This window comes from Lagopus muta, chromosome 5 (genome assembly GCF_023343835.1).
Source record: "Lagopus muta isolate bLagMut1 chromosome 5, bLagMut1 primary, whole genome shotgun sequence".
Lineage (NCBI taxonomy): Eukaryota > Metazoa > Chordata > Aves > Galliformes > Phasianidae > Lagopus > Lagopus muta.
This window is the reverse complement of record NC_064437.1, coordinates 56,141,519-56,164,879: the sequence shown is the minus strand read 5'-3', so window position 1 is coordinate 56,164,879 and position 23,361 is coordinate 56,141,519. Positions and strand designations below refer to the sequence as shown.

General features: G+C 42.9%; 2 protein-coding genes across 8 annotated transcripts in view; one reads left to right on the top strand and one right to left on the bottom strand.

The window, feature by feature from the left end:
• Window positions 1-17,023, top strand: part of XPNPEP1 (X-prolyl aminopeptidase 1) — a 29,666-nt gene extending 12,643 nt beyond the window's left edge. For all 7 annotated transcript variants that reach the window (XM_048946186.1, XM_048946190.1, XM_048946187.1 and 4 more), the window contains 13 exons: window positions 1,807-1,888; window positions 2,830-3,040; window positions 5,970-6,059; window positions 7,147-7,197; window positions 8,371-8,429; window positions 9,087-9,164; window positions 9,688-9,759; window positions 11,447-11,507; window positions 12,355-12,424; window positions 13,581-13,754; window positions 14,596-14,672; window positions 15,338-15,436; window positions 16,451-17,023. In XM_048946186.1, the coding sequence (XP_048802143.1) occupies window positions 1,807-1,888; window positions 2,830-3,040; window positions 5,970-6,059; window positions 7,147-7,197; window positions 8,371-8,429; window positions 9,087-9,164; window positions 9,688-9,759; window positions 11,447-11,507; window positions 12,355-12,424; window positions 13,581-13,754; window positions 14,596-14,672; window positions 15,338-15,436; window positions 16,451-16,579 (1,253 nt within the window). In that variant the 3' untranslated portion in view covers window positions 16,580-17,023. The remainder of the gene's footprint in view (window positions 1-1,806; window positions 1,889-2,829; window positions 3,041-5,969; window positions 6,060-7,146; window positions 7,198-8,370; window positions 8,430-9,086; window positions 9,165-9,687; window positions 9,760-11,446; window positions 11,508-12,354; window positions 12,425-13,580; window positions 13,755-14,595; window positions 14,673-15,337; window positions 15,437-16,450) is intronic.
• The window catches only part of ADD3 (adducin 3), a 178,744-nt gene that overhangs the window by 118,702 nt on the left and 36,681 nt on the right, over window positions 1-23,361 (bottom strand). The gene's annotated exons all lie outside the window — the stretch shown is intronic.

Below are 23,361 nucleotides of genomic sequence, written 5' to 3'. Positions count from 1 at the left end.
CAAACAAAGCAGTGCAACATGTGGCTTTGTTTACGTAAAGCAGGGGTGGGGTTCGCAGTCATCTTTCTGATCTTCACAAATTTTTACATTGATCTCTACCTCTCCAGAGTTTAGCAAATGCTTTGGTTAAAGTGAATGTCAGAGGTCAACCTTTGTTTCCAGATCACTTCAGCTCAGTATCCAAGGGTCCTGTTAGAAGGTCCCCTCTGTATTTGAGACCCCAGGTTAACTATGTCTCTACATCGTGGCTCCCAGCCCCAAACATAGGAAGGGTGCATGTCCAGAAACAGCAGTGATTTCCCTGTGACTCTTGTTACTGGATTTGTGCATCCCAGTGTGCAGACTGATGTAGTGGGAAGATAGTCTTGGCAGGATGTGTGGTGCTAATGTATGTATTTTATGTCTAATCTGACAAAGTAAAAGTAAAAATGGCATGTTCCTAGTTTCAGTACTGAAAACACAAAGTCACTGTCACTAGGAGAAGCCAGCATGTGGAGGTCTGTAGGCTCTCCTGGATCTGGGACGCTGAGCACAGGGCTTGTTTAATGAAAGAAATACTTACAGGAGTGGTGAATATGACTCCTCTCTGGGGATTCCTATGTAAGCAGAGATTGTCTGTCTCACCTTTTCAGGTGCATCTCCAATTAAATTAATGATAAATTGATGCCCTGAGGTGGTTTCAGATTAAATAACTTCAGCAAAGCTAAGCTTGGTTATGAATCAAGAGTTTTTAAGATGGACCAAAGGAGGTCATGAGAGAAACTTACTGCCACATGCCTAGTTAATTTCTTGTCCTAAGCTCAGGGAGGAATGGAAAGGTCTCTTTAATTTTATTTAATTCAATTTCCTGTATTAAACTCCAGACAAGTTTCTGGAGACAAAGAGATGGCTACAAAGAAGTCTATTGCCTCCTTACTGCATTGGGAATCGGCTGAGCAAGGAAGTTTTTACCCTTACAGTAAAGAGTTCTTTGTGGCTCTTTCCTGCTTTCAAGTGACCCGCTCCTTCCCTGGGGAGAATCTAACTCTATTTTTACTTTCATGGCAGAATTTGCACAGTTCAATGAATGCAGTCCGGGTTGTGATTTAGGACATGCTGCTTTTTTTTTTTCCCAGCTGTCCTGCTGGCTGGTCTTATTGCCTTGAGTAACTCATTTCAGCTAATTGGATATCCTGGGGTTTTTATTTGACCCTCAAATCGGAAGTTTGGAAATGCTGAACATCTCCTTCCACTCCTGGCTTTGTATGCTGTTGTGAGGAACCTTTGTTGGAAAAAAACATGAAGACTGCAGTTTCATTCTGAGATATTGGAAGCCAAAATAAGAGGCCAAAAAAAGAGGCATTTTTGGTATCGCTTATTGTTTCCCTCCTTCCTCTAGTATCAAAAGAAGAATTGGAATGAAATAATATATCCTGTTTTAACTTTGAACTTTTCTGGCAGTTGGGAAGTGAGCTCTTACCACACTGCACAGACAAGAAAGGACAAATAATACAATTTTTTTGTTTTTTTACACTTCCATAACTTTTTTTTTTTTCCCCTGTACCTGCTTTGTTCTCAGCCCGTCCTCCTTTAGAAGTTAAAACCTAGTTTTCTTGCTGGATTACGGTGTTTAAACTGCAGTTCTGGTGCCATCTCCTGGCAAAACCTTGGGATTGCCAGAAAAACAGTAGGATGTGGGGACAGCTGGCTGTGAGGTGAACCCATGGCCTGCACTCATGACAACTCATTGCTTGACTGTATTTTGGTTTTCTTCAGTGCTGCAAGAGATGAACCAGGACTGTGATTCTTGGCATTCTTATTTTCCAGGGCTTTTCAACCTCCGAGGCTCTGATGTTGAGTACAATCCTGTGTTTTTTGCATACGCCGTCATAGGAATGAACACAATCAGGTGCTTGTATTCCCCTCTTCTGTTCCCCAAGATGCATTTTTCTCTGAGAGATCTGTTTCAGCAAAGCTTTCGTCTTTTTAAAACACCTACGCTCCGATGCTTTAATGTTGCTTCTGAACCCTTTTGTCTTTGATATTAGTTAATTTTCTTCCACTGATCAGAGCTAGAGAGTTAGCCAAGTGCTCTGCTGTGCTCCTCGGCACTTTGGCTGACTTTCTGGGTGACTTTGGGCAGGACAGCTGATCCCTCTGTGTCACCCTGGGGCCCTGGGTGAAAAGCAGGTAAGAGTGAATACTAGCCTGGGTATTGGAAGACTTCTCTCTAATGCCATGGATGAGTTGCTTCAAAGCTTCTGAGACTACATAGTGAAGTTCAGGGCTGGTTTATGACAGAAGGCTTCTTTCCTGTGGCTGCACCATAAAATGAGCTTCCGCAAGCACAGGTGTTTTAGAATCATGACCAAGCTGCTAGATAGATGCATTTGGAGTAAAACCTTTGTTGATTGATACAGGCTGTGTGTGAAGGGTGAGCTGAACTTTCCAGGTCAGTGAAAACAGAAAACAGTACAGTACTTAAAGCAACAGTAGATTTTCCATTTTGAGATGTTACCCTTAAAAATGAGGGAATAGCCATTATATACTTTGTTTCTCTCTCTTGCTTGAAGCATATTGATGGCATTCAGCCTTTTTGAATGTCATACAAACAAAAATGCTGTCAGCTCCTTCTCAGCAGGATGGTGCATCGTAATTTCAAAGCAGAATTTCAGCTGCATGAAGGCCATTGGATAAAACAATAGAGAGCAGAGTGTAAGGCATAGTTGATAAACTCCCTTCTCCTGAAATGTCACCAAAACAGCATGGTTTCTTCCCTACCTTCCCTACCTGCTAGATTAGCTGCTGTCAGATGTGGTCCTACCTCTCTGCTCTGATTTTTTTTCTCAGGCTCTTCATTGATGGTGACCGGATGATGGACCCAGCTGTGAGGGAGCATTTACAGCTTGACAGTATGCTGGAACCAGAATTTAAAATCCAAGTGATGCCATATGGATCTATTCTGACGGAACTGCAGGCTGTTGGTGGAGGCCTCTCACCCAAGGAGAAAGTGTGGCTCAGTGACAAATCCAGCTATGCTCTAACTGAGGCCATTCCCAAGGTGTGTGGCTCTTGCAAAGGAAAAAGGCTTTTCTACTGTATGTTCGGTGTGGTCAGGAATGGTGTTAACGAGGGGCAACTGGCCTCAGCTTCCCCTCTGCAAAGGGTGCTGCAGGCTGGAGTGGAAGGCATCCAGCCATACTGAGGTACTGAGACGTTGTTTAATCCTGGGGGTGCTCTTGATGGTGCTGCCCTTCCAACTCACTAAGCTGATTTACCCAAAGAATTGTCAGCTTAAGATAAGACAAGTACAGTGAGGGAGGGGAGGGAAAGGGAGAGCAGGGTGAACTCGGGTCAGTGTGCCTATAGCTGGAGCATCAGCATTATGTGGACCAGCAGTATGAGGTGGGAACAGAAATTGAAGCAGGAAAGTTGGGCTGGAGTTTTGAGAGGAAGCACTGGCTTGGTTTGAGTGTCTGAAGATGGTTCCTCTTATATCCTCAAGCCACTGAAATAAGTGGGGCAATGTATGATGTCTTGCATCAAAGACAGGAGGGGCAGAGTGACAAGAGTTGTTGTAGCAAAGACCCTTGTGAGTACACAGATAACTTGGAGCTGCTGGTTGTCCGTGAAGCGAGCACATCTGTTGAGGGACAGTTGTACCATCTAAATAACTTTAGTACAGCTCTGTGTGCTGTATCTTACCCTTGTACTTGAACATAGCTGTCTGGGAGTCCTGTGTTTCGACCTGGAAGTCATGAAAGCAGATGCTCAAGTTAGGACAGAACAGCAGCTATAGATTGATAAGTCAGATTGCACGTGTCTTGTATTCATCTCTTGTTTGCTGTAGATCACATTGTCTCTGGAACATCATCCAGTTAACATCAGCATGTACTAAAAAAATATTGTGGAAAAAATACACTGCACAGCAGTATGGCTAGGAATCAGGGATGAGTGGGTATTTTCCAGATGTTGCCTTGGAAGACCAGACCCACAAAACGGAATCTGTGTTCATGTTGAGTTACTAAACAATCCAAGCTTACTACTTTAGAATTGCAAATTTGTTTAAAAAACAAACATAACCAAACCACAAGGCATGGTACATAAGCAAGACAGGCATATTTTACCTTTGCTTAGGGTTAAATTCTCTGACACCATCAATCCATTTCTAGGTGCAAGTAGCATCTGAATACAGAGCACTGACATTTTGCTCACTGCCTTTTGTTGAGGTTAGATTTTTGTTGAGCATAGATTTGGTGAAGCATCCAGGATAAATCGTTGTTAACCTCTTGTCTTCAGATTAGAGAACCTCTTGTTGTATTGTAGTTGGTGTAATAGAATAGCCCCACTTTGGGTAAGTTGCTATAGCTGATTCATACAGGGTATCCCTATGGACAAGTACAGCAGGTCTGGCCTAGATTAAGGAATGGTCATGGGTCCCTTTCTCAGTGCAAACAGCCATTGCAGTGCTGGATGCCCTCTGTATATGTGGGGAGAGGCCCTGCCTCAAGGAGCTCTATGCTGTAGAGCATAGGAGCTGAGGAACTGAAATATCTTGATTAAAAACACCTCAGAAAGCACTGACAGGGATGGAGATTTCCCAGTTCCTCGTGCTGGGTGTTTTTCACTAGTTCTACACCACTTCATAACAGCTGAGCAGCTGATCTGGCGTGCTTTGAAGAACCTCGGTGCTCTAAGTCCCTTTGCTGCCTGTTTCCACCAAAGCCAAATATTGACATTGGCAAAAATCCAGTTTGTTATTAAACACAGATCTGCAAACCCTTTACAGATTTGCCTACAACTACATGTAAATATGCTTTTTCACGGAAGATTAATAGAACCTGCTGGTATCTGTAAAAGACAAGTTGATCTAATACAAACTCTAGCTGTTGGAAAATCTTGTCCTTGCTCTGAGAGAATTTTGCCATGGCTTCTTTGAGACTTCAGTTTCTGCCTAAAGTAGCACGACACTCCTGCTAAAAGAATGTAAGAGTTTGGAAACTGCAAATTTGGTCTTTGCTGAGGGTCTGCCAGACCTTCCCTATAGATTTGAGTGGTGTTTATTTGTATGCTGGTGTACTGAGAGCATGAGAACTGTGTGTTGCTTGGGCTTTGCTTGCATAGGTGTTTTGACCCCCCCCTTGTAGGGGCATAACAGAGGACTGTGGAGCAAAAGACTTCACTTTTGTTCCATCCTTTGATATTGACTGTGGTAAAACTTTGATAAGGAACTTCAATGAATTTCTGAAGATATGCAGAGAACCAGCCAAGCATTCAAACCTAAGGGCAGCTGGTGTTTGGGGAAGCACACAGTGGAAGGGGATCAGTTACTAGTTCTTGATACACAGGAAAGCTTTGTCTCAAACCACTGACATAAGCTTCTTTCAGAAGAGGATAGTATGTAAAGCTCAGCTTTGTAAAGTCTTTTCGTGGCTTTTGGGCTATTGAAGTATTTGTCAGAGCTGATGATCATTAGAAGTATACTGGTACTCTCTGTTGCAAGAGCCAGACCCTTAAGGGGCTCTCCATGTTCAACTCCAGCTCTCAGTACCTGGGCTGGCTACCCTTTGCTCCCTGATGCTAGCAGTAAGGTAACACGTCAGGGTGGCTATTGAGATCTGTTTTCATAGCTTAAATTCCCCCTGAGTCCCTGGAATTGGTCTTTCTCCCTGGCTGTCTCTGGTTCTTCAGGGTACAGCATTAACAGGAAAGCCATAGCTCAGATATTGATACGATATTTAGCATATCCAGTCTTGATCCTGCTTCATGACATGCTGTTAACCCTTCAGTTCCCTGGATTACCCTGATGGTTGATTTTTCCTTTAGTCAGGAGATGTTCCTGCTCTTTATTCCCCAGCATGCCATCGGTATCTCAGCGCTGAAGGTTGAGAAAGACTGCCAAAGTATGAATTGCGGCCAGGCTGAGTTATTAAACCCGTAGGATTACATAGTCTGACTAATCCACAAGTAATCCTGTCCTTCTGCTGCAGGCTTACCGGTACCTCACCCCATATACCCCCATCTGCATTGCAAAAGCTGTGAAGAATGCATTGGAAACAGAAGGCATGAGAAGAGCGCATGTAAGTGAAGCCTTGAGAGTCTCCTTGCACATGGCAGGAGGTTTGTTTTATCTTCAGGGGAAGAAATGGTATTTTCCTTTCAATTTTAGCGCTTGGGATTAAAAAGTAAGTACTAATTTGGATGGCAGATTAAAAAGGGTTGCCTACTGCTGTTGAAACACATCTTTGTTGGTTAGAGTTCCCTCGGAGCGAAGAGCAGGATTTTAATTGCACAAGGAGCCAACCTTGCTCTGTTGGAAGACCATGCAGACTTGAAGTGTTTAGAATCTGTGCCCTCAAAGGGATGTTTTTTCTCTGCTGATAGTTCTATTGCTGGTCTCACTGAAACCTTAACATTTTTACCACTTGAATAAACATGGCTTAAAGAGCATAGAGTGGTTATTGACACATGGTGCAAATACAGGCCAAGATTGTCAAAAGCAGCTAATGTCCTTAGAGCGCTCTGTTTTTGCATCACCATTGTGACACTCTGGAAATGAGTCCGATTTCCCAGGATGTTTCACATTTTCAAGCAAAGAAGCTGCCTGCAAAACAAGTTCACAGTGGAGCTGAAATTTTCTGGTGTTTATTTTGTGTTAGTTTTAAAGCAGAAGGTTTCACAACAGAAGAAATGTGCCAGTGAAAGCAGAGCTGACAGTTCTGGGGTTTTCTCATATTGCTGTTTTCTTGGGATCTGCTAGCTCTTATTTCAGTGTTTGTTTTAATAAGGAAAAAAAGCACTGAGCAGAGAAGGGCATGTTCCCCTGTTGCATGGCCAGATGTGTTGCATGGTTACCTCTGATGAGCTGAAATGCATAAAAGACACTTGAAAATCATACAGCCGTGTTTGCTGAGTACTTGGTAATTCTTCAGAGTAAGATGCATCCCAGCTGAAAACCTGTATTAACGTTTATGTATTTGTCCTCATATGTTTCCAATACTTTCAGTAATTAAAGGATGCAGAAGTTGGGAAGACCAGGTTACTTCTTAGTTTGTATTTCTGAAATTTGCAGGTTGAACTGCTTTGTTAAGAGCAGTATTTGTACTGAGGCTTGATATTTTTTTTTCTTCTTCACAATTCCAGTTTCATGTGCTTATTTTAACACAGATTAAAGATGCTGTTGCCCTGTGTGAGCTCTTTAACTGGTTGGAGAAGGAGGTTTGTATTATTGTTGTTATTATTATTATTTTTAAGTTGGAAACATTATTGCTAAGTAAAATTCTCCATTAGCGTAGACTAATTGTAACATTCTTTATAATGCCTTTGATACAAGTGGGGAAATAAGTGGGGTTTCTTCTCTTTGGTTTGGGGAATTTCAATTATGCTTCTATCCAAGGCTGAATAAGTTTTGTTGAAAACATATTCCTGTTTATTGTACAAAGACCAAAACCAGAGCAGGTGAGGAGTGATATGAATACGCTTAATGTAGTGGTGATCGCTATCTTGTGCTGGTTTAGTAGTGCAAAGCATAAAATAATGTCTGTTTTGGTGCAATACTATGCAGGTATTCCAGTGATTGTCAGCACTGACTGGCAGCATGGACAGATTTGGTATTTAAGAATGGAGAGGCTCAGTCATGGCATGTACAGTAAAAATGAAATAAAGTGAGATTATTCATTTGTCTTAAGACTGAGTTAAAAGTACGTAGTGAAGATACAGAGTTCCAGATGTTACATAGTAACTTGTAAAGCTGCACTGCTGGTATGCTCCTGCTTGTCTGCATCTGTTGAATTCACCTATGGAAATGATTTGGTGCCTCCCAGACTGTGCCTTTTCACATCTCAGTGCTTCATGAAACCTGTTCCAAGGGCTGTGAGACCTCCCCCTTGTCCTCCTTTGCCTGTTCAATCCAGGGGAGGTTGATTCAGTTGCTCACAGATTTTGATTTATCACATGCTTAATGTAAAATTTAACATCCTTCGTTTTTCTTGCAACTGCTTCCATCTCTAGATTAGAGGCATAAAATTTCTGCTAATACCATATTCTGTTGAAATGGATGAGACTGTTTAAACTTACTGTAACTTGTATTTGAAGAGATGTTGCCTTGTGAGTTGTTACTTTGTGCGTATCTGAGAGAAATCAATACTGCACTAAGTGGTCCCTGGGCAGGGTTCAGCAGTCGTGCCCTGAGCAGCTTCCTGCTTCTCACATGCCACATACAATACTGCTGGGTTTGTGTTTGTAGTTACTGAGGAATGAGGACAGAAAACCTGGAAACGGGCCACTTTGAGCTTGGGTTTCATAATGCTCAGAGGGGGTCCTGCTGCTGAAGCATGCAGCATTTTCTTTGCTTGTTGGTGTACTAATTCAACCTGAATCTTTGTCCACTAGGTTCCAAAGGGAACAGTGACAGAAATAATTGCTGCAGACAAAGCAGAGGAATTTCGCAGGTAAAAAGTAAATCCCCTGTTTTATTTTCGTGAGGGCAGTTTTTTCCTTTGTTACTGTTTTATTCTGCAGAAATCCAGCTCACTTGCAGGTATGTTTCACCTGAGGACAAACCATAACTCCAGCATTTCTTGTACATTTGAAAGAGTTGGGGGAAGAATTGGGCCTCTTAGAAGGTCCAAGTCCCAGCCCAGTGGATCCTATCTGATTTCCTTTTGAGATAGCAATGAGGTGTGCTGCAGGTTATAACACTCGAGTATAAGACTATTGCTTTGTTACCACAGAGGAGCTCATGTAAGCATTTGATTTAATTCTCTCCTGATGGAAAATTAGTATTGAGAGATATTCTAGTGTATATCTAATAGGATCTCTAGAAATGCCTGGAAGTAAGTAAAAAGAAGAAATTGCTGAGGACATCTCTTCCCTGGGTAGTATGAGTGGTAACCTTACATGTAAGAAAAGGATAGAGGTGGAAAACCTTTCCATGTTGTTGAAAGGATAGGATTGGGATGTGTATGGTTTCCCTACCGAAGTGTTTCTTGCCCAGGCAGCTAATTTGGCTAAGAGGATGGCTGAGATGGAGTGCCCCGTCCTCAGTTTCACTTCATCTTTTGTATTCCTCTTGCATGTGCTGTTGTGATCACCATCTTTTCTTTCAGCCAACAGAAAGACTTTGTTGAATTGAGTTTTGCTACTATATCGAGCACTGGTCCAAATGGAGCCATCATTCACTACAAGTAAGAGAAACACTGCTGCTTCTTTCATCCATCAGCAAACATAGTTGGAGTGAGTTGTCTAGCTTCTTAGTGGAGTCACAACAGGGTACTCCAGGGAGGTGTAGTCACTGTTTGCCATCTTATTTTATTCCAGCAGAGCTTCCATGCATACTAACTAAAGATCTCTCCCTGCTGGCAGCATGCATGTGTTATGATGCTGATCTGCTCAGGGTCCATGGAAAAAGGCTTTTTTGTAGGTAGAAGTCTGAGAAGGACAAATACGAAGTGCAAATTGTTCTTCAGTACGTCCAGGAACAGATGTTGAAGGCTTTGCTGGAAGCAAGAAATCTATTCTCTGTACTTCAGTGCTATTTGTTGTAGAACATAAACTCCTTAGTATGATCTACATGTTAGATTTCCATAATTGCCACAAAAAATCAGAACTGGTGCATCCAAGTGAGCGCCTGATAAGGCTTCTGGGTTGTAGATATGAGCTGGAGGCCTTAAAACTGTGGACCAAACAACTTTGTGTTTAACTGAACAGGCCAGTTCCTGAGACCAACAGGACGCTGTCTGTCAACGAGATCTACCTCCTGGACTCAGGAGCACAGTACAAGTGAGTGGGATGAATGGGACAGAACCACTATGTTTTCTCCTCCTAGTGACTGCCCTGCACAGTCAGCTCGCAGTTGCTCTGGCAAGCATGGTGATGTGTGATTTTTGACTGCAGTGCCGTTTTGCAGGGATCCTGCTTATTGTATCCCATGTGAAGGAAGATTGTGGGATTCTGAGTGTAGCCTGGAGCATCAGTCAGTGGGTGACTGAGTCAGAAGGCACTGGAGCTAGTTTCTGGGCTGCTGACTGGGGCTTCTCTGAATCCTTTTGTCAGTGTGATTGTAGCTGTGCTTTAGCTGGTGGGGCGTGTTTCTGTTTGTTGCAGCTCTGCTCACTGATGATCATGTTAGTGTTGTGGGGAGCTGGGAGGAGGTCTGGCTATCCAGGTTTAGCCTTTGGCTGCCCACACAGCAGCCTGCACAGCTAAGTAAGGCACTTACCCTACCAGGATGTGGGCAGAAGGTAATGGTTTGGTTGATATTGAGGTCAGAACAAGGTGGGGCAAAGGAGCAGGATAGCACTGCCCTGTGGCAGTTTTTTTGCCTTTCCAGAGAGAGGCTCAGGTGCAAAGTTTCTGCCACTTGGGTGTCAGGTATGTTTTTGGGCAGGTGTCATGTCTTTTGATGCACTCTCTGCTCTTTTGGCAGTGGCCTCAGTTCTCTGCAGCTGTTTATTGTGAAGCTCGGGCTCCACAGATAATGAAGGAAGTAGTGTTTTCAACCAGTGTAAATGTATGAGAAGTGGTTTGTTCAGAGATGCAGGATAGACCTGGCTGTTCCTCTGAGAGCTGTGCCTTTTTGTTTTGTCAGTCAGGAAGAGCTTTGAAAATGAACCATGCAGACATCCTTTGATAAGGCTTTTACAATGAGATCTTTACCCCACCCCTCTGATGGCCTAATTAGCAATTTCCTTGGTGCCACTATGAAAAGCAAGTCTTTGAATAGAATGTAAGCTGGACATCAATGACACTCAGCAGAGCATTGTGACAGGGATGCTCAGCTTGTCACCACTGAGAAGTTAAACTGTGAGTTCTTTGTGTCTATGGCCTGTATGTGCTGGGAAGAGTGTTGATACAGGAGTGAATGTTTCAAAGGTAACTCATAATTTCAAGAGCCTCTGTGTTTGACAGCAGGCTCAAAATAATATCTGCATATATAATATAATAATAACTTTCTGAATGTTTCAGACTAAATCCTATCCAAATGATGGATAATTTCTAGTAGCATAAAGCATCCTGAGGATGACGAGGACACTAAACCTGCTTACACATCCTTCTTCTGAGCTGTTAGCTGTAATTTGGACATAAACATATATCTTCAAGCTGCTAATGAATCAGTTTTCATACAATAGGATAAATTTGGCCTTCTCTATTGTGTTCAAGTGGGCAGGTAACAGCTAAACAGTTGAACCCCAAATTCACTTGATTTTTATGAGCAGCCTAGATTCTGATTTGAGAAGAATTTTGAGATCCTTATATTTGAAAGAGAATGTGCGTGTTCAGGAACTTTTGGGATTAGGATCTTTTATACAATCAGTCTTGTGTAGCACAGAGCAGATAACTTTACCCAGTGGTTAGACTGGTTGTTTTTCTGCAGTATGACTTTTTTTTTTTTTAAATGCATTTTCACTTTGATCTTTCTTTTTTTCTCCTATTCTTTTCTTCCTGAATCTTTGTTTGCCTCTGGAAGAGATGGTACAACAGATGTGACCAGAACGATGCATTTTGGCACACCGTCAGCCTATGAAAAGGTAGGTTGTCCTCTCAGCGTGATCTGCAATTTGACCCTTATTTGAGATACTTAATCATGATGATGGCTTAAATTTAGTGATGTGCCTTATTGCTATGCTGTCTAAGGGATCTATCAAGTACTATGTCTTCAATAATGAAAGTGGCAACATTTTGATTAAGACTGAAGAGGAAGCTGTCAGACTTGAACTTTTTGAATATAAAGTGTTTAGAGAATGACACTGTTTTTTATCTCAAAATATACACCTTTAATTTACTAAATAGCATGTCTTCTCTACAAGGTAATAAAATGAGTGGGCTGAGGATACACATTACTGGTTTGCCCAACATGGGGTACTACAGGAGTTTAATTTAACTTAAACCTCAGTGTCTAATGTAGAGCTGCATCAGTGGTTTGTGCCTACTGTACTGTGTCAAGAAAAAAAAAATACTCTGAGACTGATCTGAGGAGGTCCACATTGGAAATTCAGCAATATAATTTTCTTCATTTTAAATTGTTTCTTTAATTAACACCCAATTATTGTGGTTTGCTCAGTGATGAAAATAGGATATGCTTAGGAAGTGAAACTCCTAGCCACAAAGAAAATCAGTCATGTAGGTCGGGAGAATCCTGCTGCTAAACTTGCAGTCTGAGTTTGTGGCACTGTCCATATTAACTGAGGAAGATCTTCAGAGTAATTTAAACTCTTTTCTGCTTGTGCTTTGCTTTTGCACTGCATCGTCATAGGAAGAAATGAGCAGGTCTTTCCACATCCTTTGCATTTTGCTACCAGATGCTTCCTTTCTGTTCTGGGGAAGGGCAATGTTTTGTCTCTCCCTTTTTATTTACAGTATACATTTCTTTGGCAGGAATGCTTCACCTATGTCCTGAAGGGACACATAGCTGTGAGTGCAGCCATTTTCCCAAATGGAACCAAAGGTAAGTTGATGAGTTGGAGTGCTTGACCATGACGGTGACTTCTGGAGAACCATTAAGTGATGGGAAAGCAGCATTATGATTGATAGGTCCTGATGTGTTAGGCAGATGTTGGTGTAACTGTCTGTGTCTGTTTCCATCACAGCATGTTGGATTCTGGGTTATTGATTTCCCCTTCTTTTAGCAGCCACCAGTGATGAAAATTTAGAGAGAGAAATCTGAAGGGTGTTTTGAGTGCTTTGTTTCTAGGGTGACGGTGATGTTCCTCAGTGACTGGCACTCCTAGCACATCTGTGGCCTTTTTGTGCTCTGAGATTATCTTTATGCTTTTATTCTAAGACTTATCAAAGCGATAGGTCACTTTCCAGTTCAAAAAGACTCACTAATTTTCTTCCAGTTAATGTGGAATCTCTTTCATCAGTGAATAGTGTGGCAGAAAAACACGTAGAGGAGCTGATTTGATTTTGTGCAGGAAAACGTGTGATATACGTTCACTGCTGGTGAATGCTGCAAGCTCTTTTCTCTCTAGTCAGAAGCTTGACATTAGCATGCCTCTTTGTAGGGTGGCTTCTAGTTCACATTCTTATGTATGTGAGGAAAAAGCATCTGGCTGCTGGTATGCGAAACTCCAACTGAAATGAGCAGTACAGAGAGTGTCAGCACTTGCACGTGATTGATGTTTGCATGCAGGCAACAGAAATCCCCTGCATTCTGGTTGAAAAAGCCTGAAGTGATGGAATCCAGGGAAGAGGTTTGGCTGGTTAGTTCACCAAGTAGAATTGCCAGGTCTTCCACACGAAGTTCTCTTCATGTAGCTGCCTGAATTCTTTGTGGGCCATTTAACTGCTAGATTCTTTCTTGAAAACCCAAGTAAAGCAAGCAGCAGTGCAACGTTTTGCAGGCTGTATTCTGAAGAGCTTTGCAACTTGAATGGGAGAGGGGCTCTTTCAATGAGGATGAGTTTGAATGGCAGACTTCTGCTCTGCAACTTCTGACAAACCAATGACTTTTGTTTTTCCCCTTTTAAAAGATTTTGTTTTCTTTGTGCATTTTCCAGGTTTGAACCCTCGATGTGATTATCAGTCTGTGAGGAAGCCTGACTTGAGCCTGAGTTGATCAAGTTTTCTTTCCATGTGTGTCTCTTCCCCTTGGCCTGCAGGTCACCTTCTAGATTCCTTTGCCCGTTCTGCCTTGTGGGACTGTGGTTTGGATTACCTGCATGGAACAGGACATGGAGTTGGCTCTTTCCTAAATGTACATGAAGGTCCTTGCGGCATTAGCTACAAAACCTTTGCAGATGAGCCCTTGGAGGCTGGCATGATCGTCTCTGATGGTATTTAACATTGACAATTCTTTCTGGCTATTGAGGGAGGGACCAAGATCTTAAGATGCAGGGAGAATAACTCAGTGGTGAAGGGAGGATGTGATCGTAAGCTCTGGTCCTGCCTCCTCAGTTTGTTACTTTGTCACTTAAGCTTTCTGTGTAAAGACACTATGATTTTAGCTGTCACCATAAAGCATCTTTTCAGTTGAGTTCTGCAGACCTGCTTCCTTGTTTGTAAAGTGCAAACCTCAGCAGATCTGTGCTGCTGACCATAGTAGTTTTGGCATGCTGCCTCCCATTCTGCAGTGGAAGAGCTGGCTACAGAACATGGTGAACATGAGATTTTCAGGAGCTATGCTATGGGTAATTTGAAATAGTTAATACATGCCTTATTTTTCCAGTAAGAAATAAACAACCTTGTGGGTTTTACTAAAAGACTTGCATTCCTTCAGGACTGCCAAGTCTTTCAGGGAGTCAGGAGAGAACTCTAAAATAATCTCAGGAAAGGGGGTTTCCTATTGGCCTTTTATAAAGAGATGAAGGCTTACAGAGTTTCTGGTACTTGGAACATGTACTTGGTGCTCTCTCTTGACTTGAAAGGAAACTCTCTGAGCTTGAGGGCTGTCTGTCTGGTTTCTCCTCTCTTTGAGAACTTCTGCTGTCACCTTGCTCGGGGCTTCTGTGCAGATTAAGTAGAGTCAGAAATTTGTTTGCCTCTCTGGGTGCCTGATGTCAAGATTGTTTAGCAACCTCAGTGAACTAAAGCTATGAAGGGAAAGTTTTGCCATAGGGAATAAGCACTTTCATAGTGTAGTTGTGTGTCTTGGTTAATTATTGTCTGTTTCTACAGAGCCTGGGTACTATGAGGATGGGTCCTTCGGGATCCGAATAGAAAATGTTGTCCTTGTGATCCCTGCTGAAACCAAGGTGAATAACCTGCACAAGTTGTACCTTTCTTCATGACTCAGTGTCATAAAACTTGAGGTGGGACAGTGCTGTGGACGATTAGTCCTACTCAAGACCGCTGCTCACCAAAACCCTGCTTTGGTGAAGACTGTTTCTAAGTCTCCTCTGTTAATGGAGATACAGAAGACAGTTCTGCTTCAGCGGAGTTTCCATGGGTTAACATACATATTTGAGAGTTGTTCTAAAATGTTTTCTGTCTGGGTATCAAAGACCAGAACCTTCTTTAATGCAGCCACTTGGATTTATTGCTGTAGCATTAGTTGATGTCAGGTCAGTCCCCCCTGGCAGTAGAACCAAAACCACAGATAGATTTTGACATAATAATTTCAGGTCTGGTTGGGATATGCTTTTAGAAGTGCCAGATTGGAAGTTACTGTATGGTCATCAAGTCCTGTACAGTTGTGACTTGGGACATGCTCTTTAGAAAGTGGCTGTTGAAAGAAATGACTAAGATTTATATGGAGATTATCTCTTTGATATATGAGGAAAAAGTTTTGGTAAGTTGCTACCTTCTTATCTGAATGATATGAGGGTGTTTTTCTAGTGGTCAGTGATGATATGAGCTGAACACTATGATCTTGCTAGAGCAATTTCTAAAAATTTGCAACTTCATTTGTCTTTTGCAGTACAACTTCAAAAACAGAGGAAGCCTAACTTTTGAACCCTTAACACTGGTTCCAATTCAGACAAAAATGATTGATGTTAGCTTGCTGACACAAAAAGAGGTGAGTGAAAAGAGCAGGTTTCTACTGTTTTCTAGAACTGTGTTGTTCTAATTACATGAACCATTGTCCTCTGTTCTAGTTGGAAGATTCAGAGAGTGATTTTGAAGAACCTGACTTCATTTTCAACTTGATCCAGTTGTGGGTGGCTGGGTGGAATAGATGACTTCAGAATTCTTATCTGAATTATTCTGTGATGAAGGCAGTGAGGGTCTTCCAGTGATGCTTTAACACTGTATTTGCTGTTCTCATGTGTTGTCTTTTTTGGCTCCTGCATTCATTTTCAGACTCTGGTGCTGTCTCCCCAGAGACTTACGCTAATTACTGCCCCATGTTGCTGTCTGTATCTGATCATGATCTATCCCATTCAGCAGTGCCACATTTTGCAGTGCGTATGGCCTCTGGGTAGACATCAGTCATACTTGCTCAGCAGCATTTATTTCCTAAATAGCTTTATACCATAGCTTTCTCTTTAGCTTCCCATTACCTTCACCTTGGTTTGTTTCATGCTGATTCTTATCATACTGTTCATTTTTCTTCAGCTTATCCTGCTATTCTGAATGATAATTCCATTTTACATTTCCTTTATCTGAAGAGGACTGTGAACAGTGCCAAGATTTACCTTAAGGTTACCTGTTGAGATCAATAGGGCAACTTGTATCTCAGCAGTACACTGTTCAGAGTTACAAATGTGCAAAGCTTTTAATTAGACTGTGCCAAGGTAGCTATTCTGACTTGTTGGAGGCAGTGATTTGCAGATTTTATTTGAACAGTCATTTGAATTGAACTTCAGCACCTCTGAAAACCCAGGACTAATTGTTTCAGTTCCTTCTCTCATCAAATCTACAAGTCACTAGAATGCACTGGGGGTCTGTCTCTGGGACAGGATGCCATCCCAGCCTCACAGCCCAGTCCCAAAGGGCACAGTGCCCTACTAATGTCTTTGCCTTTATAGCTGTGTACAGCCACCAGATATTCTGTGTTTGTACTGAATGTTGTATCCCTCCTTTTCTCTAGTGTAACTGGGTGAATGACTATCATCAAAAGTGCCGGGAAGTAATTGGAGCAGAACTGGAGAGGCAGGGTCGACATGAAGCTCTTCGATGGCTCATCCGGGAGACAGAGCCTCTAATCAGAGTTCAGTAGCACCGTGGTTGTCTTTGGTACGTGGAACATCAGGACTGCTGGGTGTCACAGCAATCTACATCTTCTTGGCCTTTGACACCACTGGGAGAAAGTTCTTCAGTAAACCTTTGGAAATCAGGAGGGGGATTTTGTTCAGTGTTTTTCTCCTTCCCATCGCGTGCGGGCAATGGGAGGGAAAGAAGGGTTACTGACTCAACATTTTTTTTTGAGAGGGAGGGGAAGGTTGAGAATAGAAAGCAAATAAAATACGCAAGCATGTTGCTTTTAAAATGGAGGATCTTGAAATAATGGTTGTAAGAGATAATACTGGAATATTTTATATGGTCTGTTTTTTTCACTGTGAAAACTCAGTATTTTTACATACTTGGGTTCCAGTTGCTAAGATTCTACCCACACAGCAGGACTGATTACTGAATAAAAGTTTCCAACCTGTTATTCACTTTACCTTCTCTTGCAGTCAGTGATGCGTTGAGTTTGACAGCCTGAAGAAGGGCAAGAACCAGAAAATTCCACCCTAATGTGTGTATCCAGCTCAGACAGTGAAGAAATACACATAGAGCTTCCTTGTGCTAGGAACAGGGCAGATGTTATGAAAAGGCCTGACAGGAGCTGTCAGTTCTGTCTATGCTTTGTGACAGATCGTGGAAGGGATTTGGTGATGCAGAGGGTTGTGCCTGTGGAGCTCTCAAGCCAGTACTTCTGTCTATTGTTATGATGTACTGAGTACTTGTATAACCCTTGGCAGCACAGGATGAGTTGGCAGTATCACGGAATTACAGCTCTTCCTGGACACAGGGCAATTATTAAGTTAAAAAAGAAAAAAAGATACAGTGGACAAAAGAAGGCTTCTGTGCAACTTTGGTTCAAAATCAGCCTGACCTCAGACAGCAGGAGCAGTACTCTGGATTGCTAGGCAGTGCACAAAGACATCTAGTGGCTAAGCGAGCTATTGCAAGGTAAGCACCGATATGAGCTCATCCCACCCTTCACCAGAGGGAGAATGTTCTATTCTGCAGTCTTCTGATCTGTCTTCTGAAAAATCCCTCTGTGCAGCCTCATCAGAGCATTGTTCATAATGCTAAATGGTGGTATAAGAATATGCTTACTGAAAGAAAAACTCATAATGTTTGAAACTGAAAAATCACTAAAGCTCAATATTGGATATAAAAGGAACAATTGGGTAACTCACTCAGATTCCTGATATTTTAAAGAAATGGTCTGTGCAAATGAAAATGTTCACATATATATGTAGAATTCTCTTTTTTTCCTGCAAGAAATTCTGAGAGAGAAATGTTAATCTCTGTTAAATGGCATGAAATTGGTATTTACTGCAAGAGTTCCAGGAATTGGAAGCAGTATCATGTATTCAGACAGAAAAGAACTTGGAAGAGAAACTAGGGAGGAGAATTCCAGGAAATAACGTTGCCTGGCCTCCCAGTTATCTTGTCCAAGAAAGTGTAAAAGCAGAAGTGCAGTAAGTTCTTAAAAGTTTGATACTACATGTCCTACAGATACATGCATGCATTTAAATAGCCATGTGGTTTCCCACCACTGCCTGCAAGTAGTAACCATTAGCTGTCTGTGGGATTCCCTGCTCACGTATCAAGCAGTCCACACGAGTCATGAGTGCATGCCATCTAAAACAGGCTGGGGAAAAAGCTCTTCCACAGGTATGTATTACCTTTGATGGTACTGACTGCTACAGGATCAAAGAACAAGCAGGGGATCTCTGAAAAGGTTGTTACTTCCCAGTGAAATCTGTGCAGTAAGGCTGAATGGTTAGGCAAAAGAGAATGATGCCTACCAACAGTGAAGCAGAACAGCCAGGGAAGCTGTTGTCCTTTATCTCAAACACAAAGCTACTATGTTTGGCTCAGAGACCTCAGTGGGAAGTGAGGGATGAGGGATGTGACATCCAAAGCAATTTGTGCACTGCTAGGTTTGAATAGCCCAATCAGTCCTCCTTTCCCCCTGGATTACCTCTTTATGGGTTAATATACCAACCTGGGGTTGTTCCCACCCACGTCCCAGAAATATTTGGCCCTTTGCCATCCCTAAATCCTCTCTGCAACACTCTGAAAACACAATAAACACAAGTGCATTCTCTACTTTTTCATGTCCAAGCTTCAGATTCCTAATGGAACTTTTTATTTCTTCCAGATTTTGACCTATTCTGTGCCTACTTCTGCTGCTCCATCCTTCCATAACCCCTCCTTCCTTAGTCTGAGAGTATTACCAAAAGTGTGCTAGGCAGCAGTAAAACCCCTCTGCTTTTAACTTATGTGACTTGTAACTCACCTGTAACGGAAACTGCACTGTTTGTTTGCATGGCTCTTAAACCTATCACTTGACACAGCAGTTTTGAAGCAAGTTTTGATTTACCCCAGCCTGGCCTTGGAAAGAAAAGTGAAACTGAGAACTCCATTGTTGAGGACCTCACTGTCAAACCCATCAAACCCAGCTCTCCTGGGGACCAGGAGGTGACATCTTTCCTTTTCTGTCGTGTGGTGGCTTGAGGGGGGATGTCCTCTGGGCAGGATGTGGGGTACACCAACATCTTGAGAAATGAGAAGCTGAGTGAGGCTCCTCAGCCCTGCCCAAAACATGCCTTTGTGTTCGCACCTGCTGCCTGGAGAGGATCTGTTGCTCCTTTTGGCACTCAGTGGGGGTGAAGTGACTGCTGGTGCTGAGGATTTTTGCTGTTTATTTCTGTTAACTTGCAGCAATTCGCACCTTGCTCCCAGAGTCTCCTAGGTCTGCTCCATTTTTCTGCCTTGTGTGAAGTAATTAAACTGCTTTGAAACTTCTCTGTTTGACCAGGGACAGCAGGATACCTTGCTGCAGGGTGGCAAAAGGGGACAGATCCTTCCCTAAGTCTTCTTTTTAGGGGACAAATTGGGGGTCCAGTGTCTGGTGGAGGTGTCTTGTGATCAGGAGTTAAATTGCCTGGTGTCAGTGCCCTCAGCTTGTTTTACATGATAAGGACAAAAGTCCCCATGGCTTTGGCTGCAATAAGAAAAAAAAATGAAACAAGGGTCTCTAGAGGGTGGAAATATGAACTGGGTTAGTACTTAATTAAGTTGCCTATTAACAGTTGTGTAGCAGCTTGGAAGAATTTTAATGTACCAATTAAAGCAAGGAGCTATCTTCTCAGCTTCCCACCACCTCTGGGGACGCTGTCAAGAATGGGAAGCTTCACAGATCAAGTGCTGTTTATTTTGTTCCTTCCAGCTTGTTAAAAAGTGTTCTAAATTTGGGATGTGGTGGATGCCCATGGACATGGTTACTTCTGTGATGCAGTGAAGCATCAGCTGCCCGATAAGGATTAGCATAGAAAAGAAACAGGAACATAATGCTGTCTGACTTCATTAAAAACAAAAAGCAAGCAAACAAAAAAAAAACCAAACTAGTTTCTTATGATTCCTCTCTATTGCTTCATGAGGAGAAAGAGGTGTGGGGCAGCTCTGGAGCAGCTCACCCAGCTCTGTTGTAAGCAGCAGGGTTGGAGGCTCCCAACTCTGAACATGCCTTGTGCAAGATGTTTTGAGAAAGTTGCTGCTCTGACAGCTGGGGATCTTCAAATTTACAGCCAAAAGGTACTTAAAGCTATTTTAGACCAATTTGTTCACTTGCTCAGATTGCTCTTTCTCCCTGGTTTTTCTCCCAAAGGTGCTGCTGAAGAGCAGTTGTGCCCTGATCACTGCATGCAGGCTCCTTCTTATCCTTCCTCTGGGAGGAACTTGTGAGATAAGTCATCAGCAAAACCACACTTATAGAATGGCTTTAACCATCACATTTCTTGAGCACTGCTATTTTGGAAGAAGTAGAAATTTAACCCCACAGTTGATAATGTCATGTTTTGTTCTCAGTCACATGCAATGTATCTCGTATTCAATCAAGCCAGGCTCATCTTACCAAGCTTCTGAGTGCCCCAGAAGGAAAAGACTGAGCAGAAAAGGTACACGTAACCTGGGGAGATGGGGCCCAAGGAGAATGAGAGCCATGGACCTTCCTGTGTCCAAACATCATGGGATCCGATTCCCTTCCGTGGTGGTTTTGAAGGAGGGGAGGACAGATGGGTTCCCTGCAACCTTCACCAAGGTTGGAGGGGCCTTAGTGAGGATGTGTCATTGGTACCTCAGCTGGGGAAGTGACAGCTTTCCACCCACAGCCCTTTAGGGTGGGCTTGGCTACAGGGACCAGAGTCTGCTGAGCGGATCTGAGGATTGGAATTGTCCCTCTGGAGCTGAGGCCCTTTTTGTCTCCCTAGACAAGAAAACAGAGGCTGAGCAAACCCTGCTGAGTTCTCCACACCTGAAGCACCTGCAAAGCATTAGCAGAGGAGGGGCTCTTTAGTGCAGCTTGATGGAATTCGTTGCACCTGGCTGGGGTTGGACTGGCTGCAGTGCCCGTGGGGCTTCCTTGGAGCTTTGCTTCTCAGCACCTGGCACGTTGCCATCACTAAAAGTTCAAAATCATCCTCAATATACAGACTTGGCTGCAAATGACAATTTTTCAGCTTCCCAGGGCTGACCAAGCCACAGCAGCTGCTGTCCAAATGTGCTTTATTGCAAGCTTGTGCTTCCTCTGCAGAGATGCTGCAGACCTCTTACTGCTGTCAGTGGGGCAAGTCCTGGCATCGAGGGTGTGCCTCAGAAAGGTACAGCTCCAACCACAGGCATTGCTTAAATTAAAGCAATGCCTTATGGAAAATCATTATGGAAACTTGTTTTATTTAGGTATTTTGTCTCCCTAACGTTGGAAACACTGTCTCATTTAAAGCTGTTTCTAGATTTTACTGAGATAACCTGGAAATCAGTCGGAACTTCACTGTTGGTGTCAGCAAAGCATGAGATGTGGAGGAGGATATAGAAACCAGGGTTAGGAGACTGTACAGTCACATATCTCAATTCCTTTAACAAGCCAGTGGTGGGATGAGGAGGGGGCCCCAGGTTTCTCAACTCCCATGGTGTGGTCTATTGGTGAATTTAAGTGCTGTGTACAATCCTGGCTTTAAATGCACACAGAGCCAGCAGAGAGCAGCCTAAGTCATATGAAAGTATAGATAGTCTTTTTTTTTTTTTTTTTTTTTTTTTTTTTAAATTAATGCATTACCTGTTTTTTACTGGCCCGGGGTTGGGAAGTGCTGTAGGGAAGTGCTGTTCTTTGGGGCTGTCTCCACTATTTGCAGAGCCACTTTTACAGCTTAGGTGACATTTAACGAAAGAAATCCAATCGCACCCTTCTTCATTTGTCATATGGGTTCCACCAGAGCTTTCAGTATCCCTCCATCACCTCAAGTCAGAAAGCCCTGGACAGGCATCCCCCATTACTGCACTCCATCCTGCTCCCCGTGCATCTTTCCTCCTGTGCAGATGCTGCTCTGTGTGTGACATGGGACTCAGTGAGCATTCTCCATGTCCCTTGTGTGACATGGGACTCAGTGAGCGTTCTCCATGTCCCTTTGCATTTGGATCATGTCCTCTGATAAGCACTGCTGTGTTCCTCTTGAGGTTTGAATGGAGAATGAGCTGTGGGATTTTAGGCAAAGGCAGCATTATTTTGAAGCGCCACAGCCTACCAAGAGGGATTTAAGGAGCTCTGAGTGGTTGGGAGAATATCTCCTCTCAAATCTGAACAGGCAGCTCGATAAGTGCAAAGTTGAGGAAAGTGTCTTCTCCCCCTTGTATGCCATTAATATTTAGGGCTGGCCCTCAATTATTCATTCCTTCAGGGTGTGCTTTTATCATCTCAGTGCTACAGGATTAGCTTGTGCACTGTCTCTGGGCACTCAGAAAAGAACTTTCTTTAAGATTTGTGAAATTTCATATCTGAGAGGACTTTTGCAGGCAAAATATATGCCATGCCATTAGTCAAAGAAAGCAAACCTTCCCCATCCCCACCCGCAGCTCCTTTCAGATCACACACTGCTGAGCACTGGCAAATGTGCAGGATGCAGCTGTGACTTGAGCATGTTGTCTCCTCCTGTTGCAGCAGCAGGGTACAGCTGGAAGGTTCTGCAGAAACATCAGAGGAATGTTTTGTCATTCCCAGCTGGAAAAGGTACTCCTCCAAGTGCTTTTCAGACCAGCATTTGTGGTGGGGTGACTAGATAGTCCATCTGAAACTTGTTGGATAATTAGCTAATGAGAAGGTGTATAAGGTACTTATATAAGGTACTGTGACTCAATCAGTTAACACAGAGGTCATGGCACATATGAATATAGGAAATTTGTCCCAGATGCAGGGCGAGCAGCCCAGGGCCAGACCCTGGACCAGCTCCATGCACCTCCATTGCCTTTTGCACAGCTGGATTATTTGTCTGAGCTGTGGACAGATTGAAGAAAGTGGTGATTAAATACCCAACTTATTGACATCTGCACTATAAATATCTGACTTGTTAATAGCCTGTCTTCACGCTGGGTCGCAAAGTCTGACAGTCATCTTGCTAAGAAAACCATAATCAAACCACATGTTTGGGAGCACAGCTTGATCAGGGCAGGGGCTGGGAGGAATCCCGTTTCATTTACTCTAATATTCTTTTTATTTAATTAAGCAAAGTTAACTATGGAATTAGCATTGCCTTTCTCCCTTCAGGAGCCTGAGCTGTGAGAGGCATGGGACCATGCTGCTGCAATCACTGCAATGGCAGAGTTGCTCAAAACAAGGAAAAAGCAGGAGGTGTTCTTTTTTCCCGCCTCATGAAGGTATTTTTTATGGTAATTCTTTTCTGCAATAAAGCCACGATAAGTTTTGCTAAATAGAAAAATTATTGGGCTTGA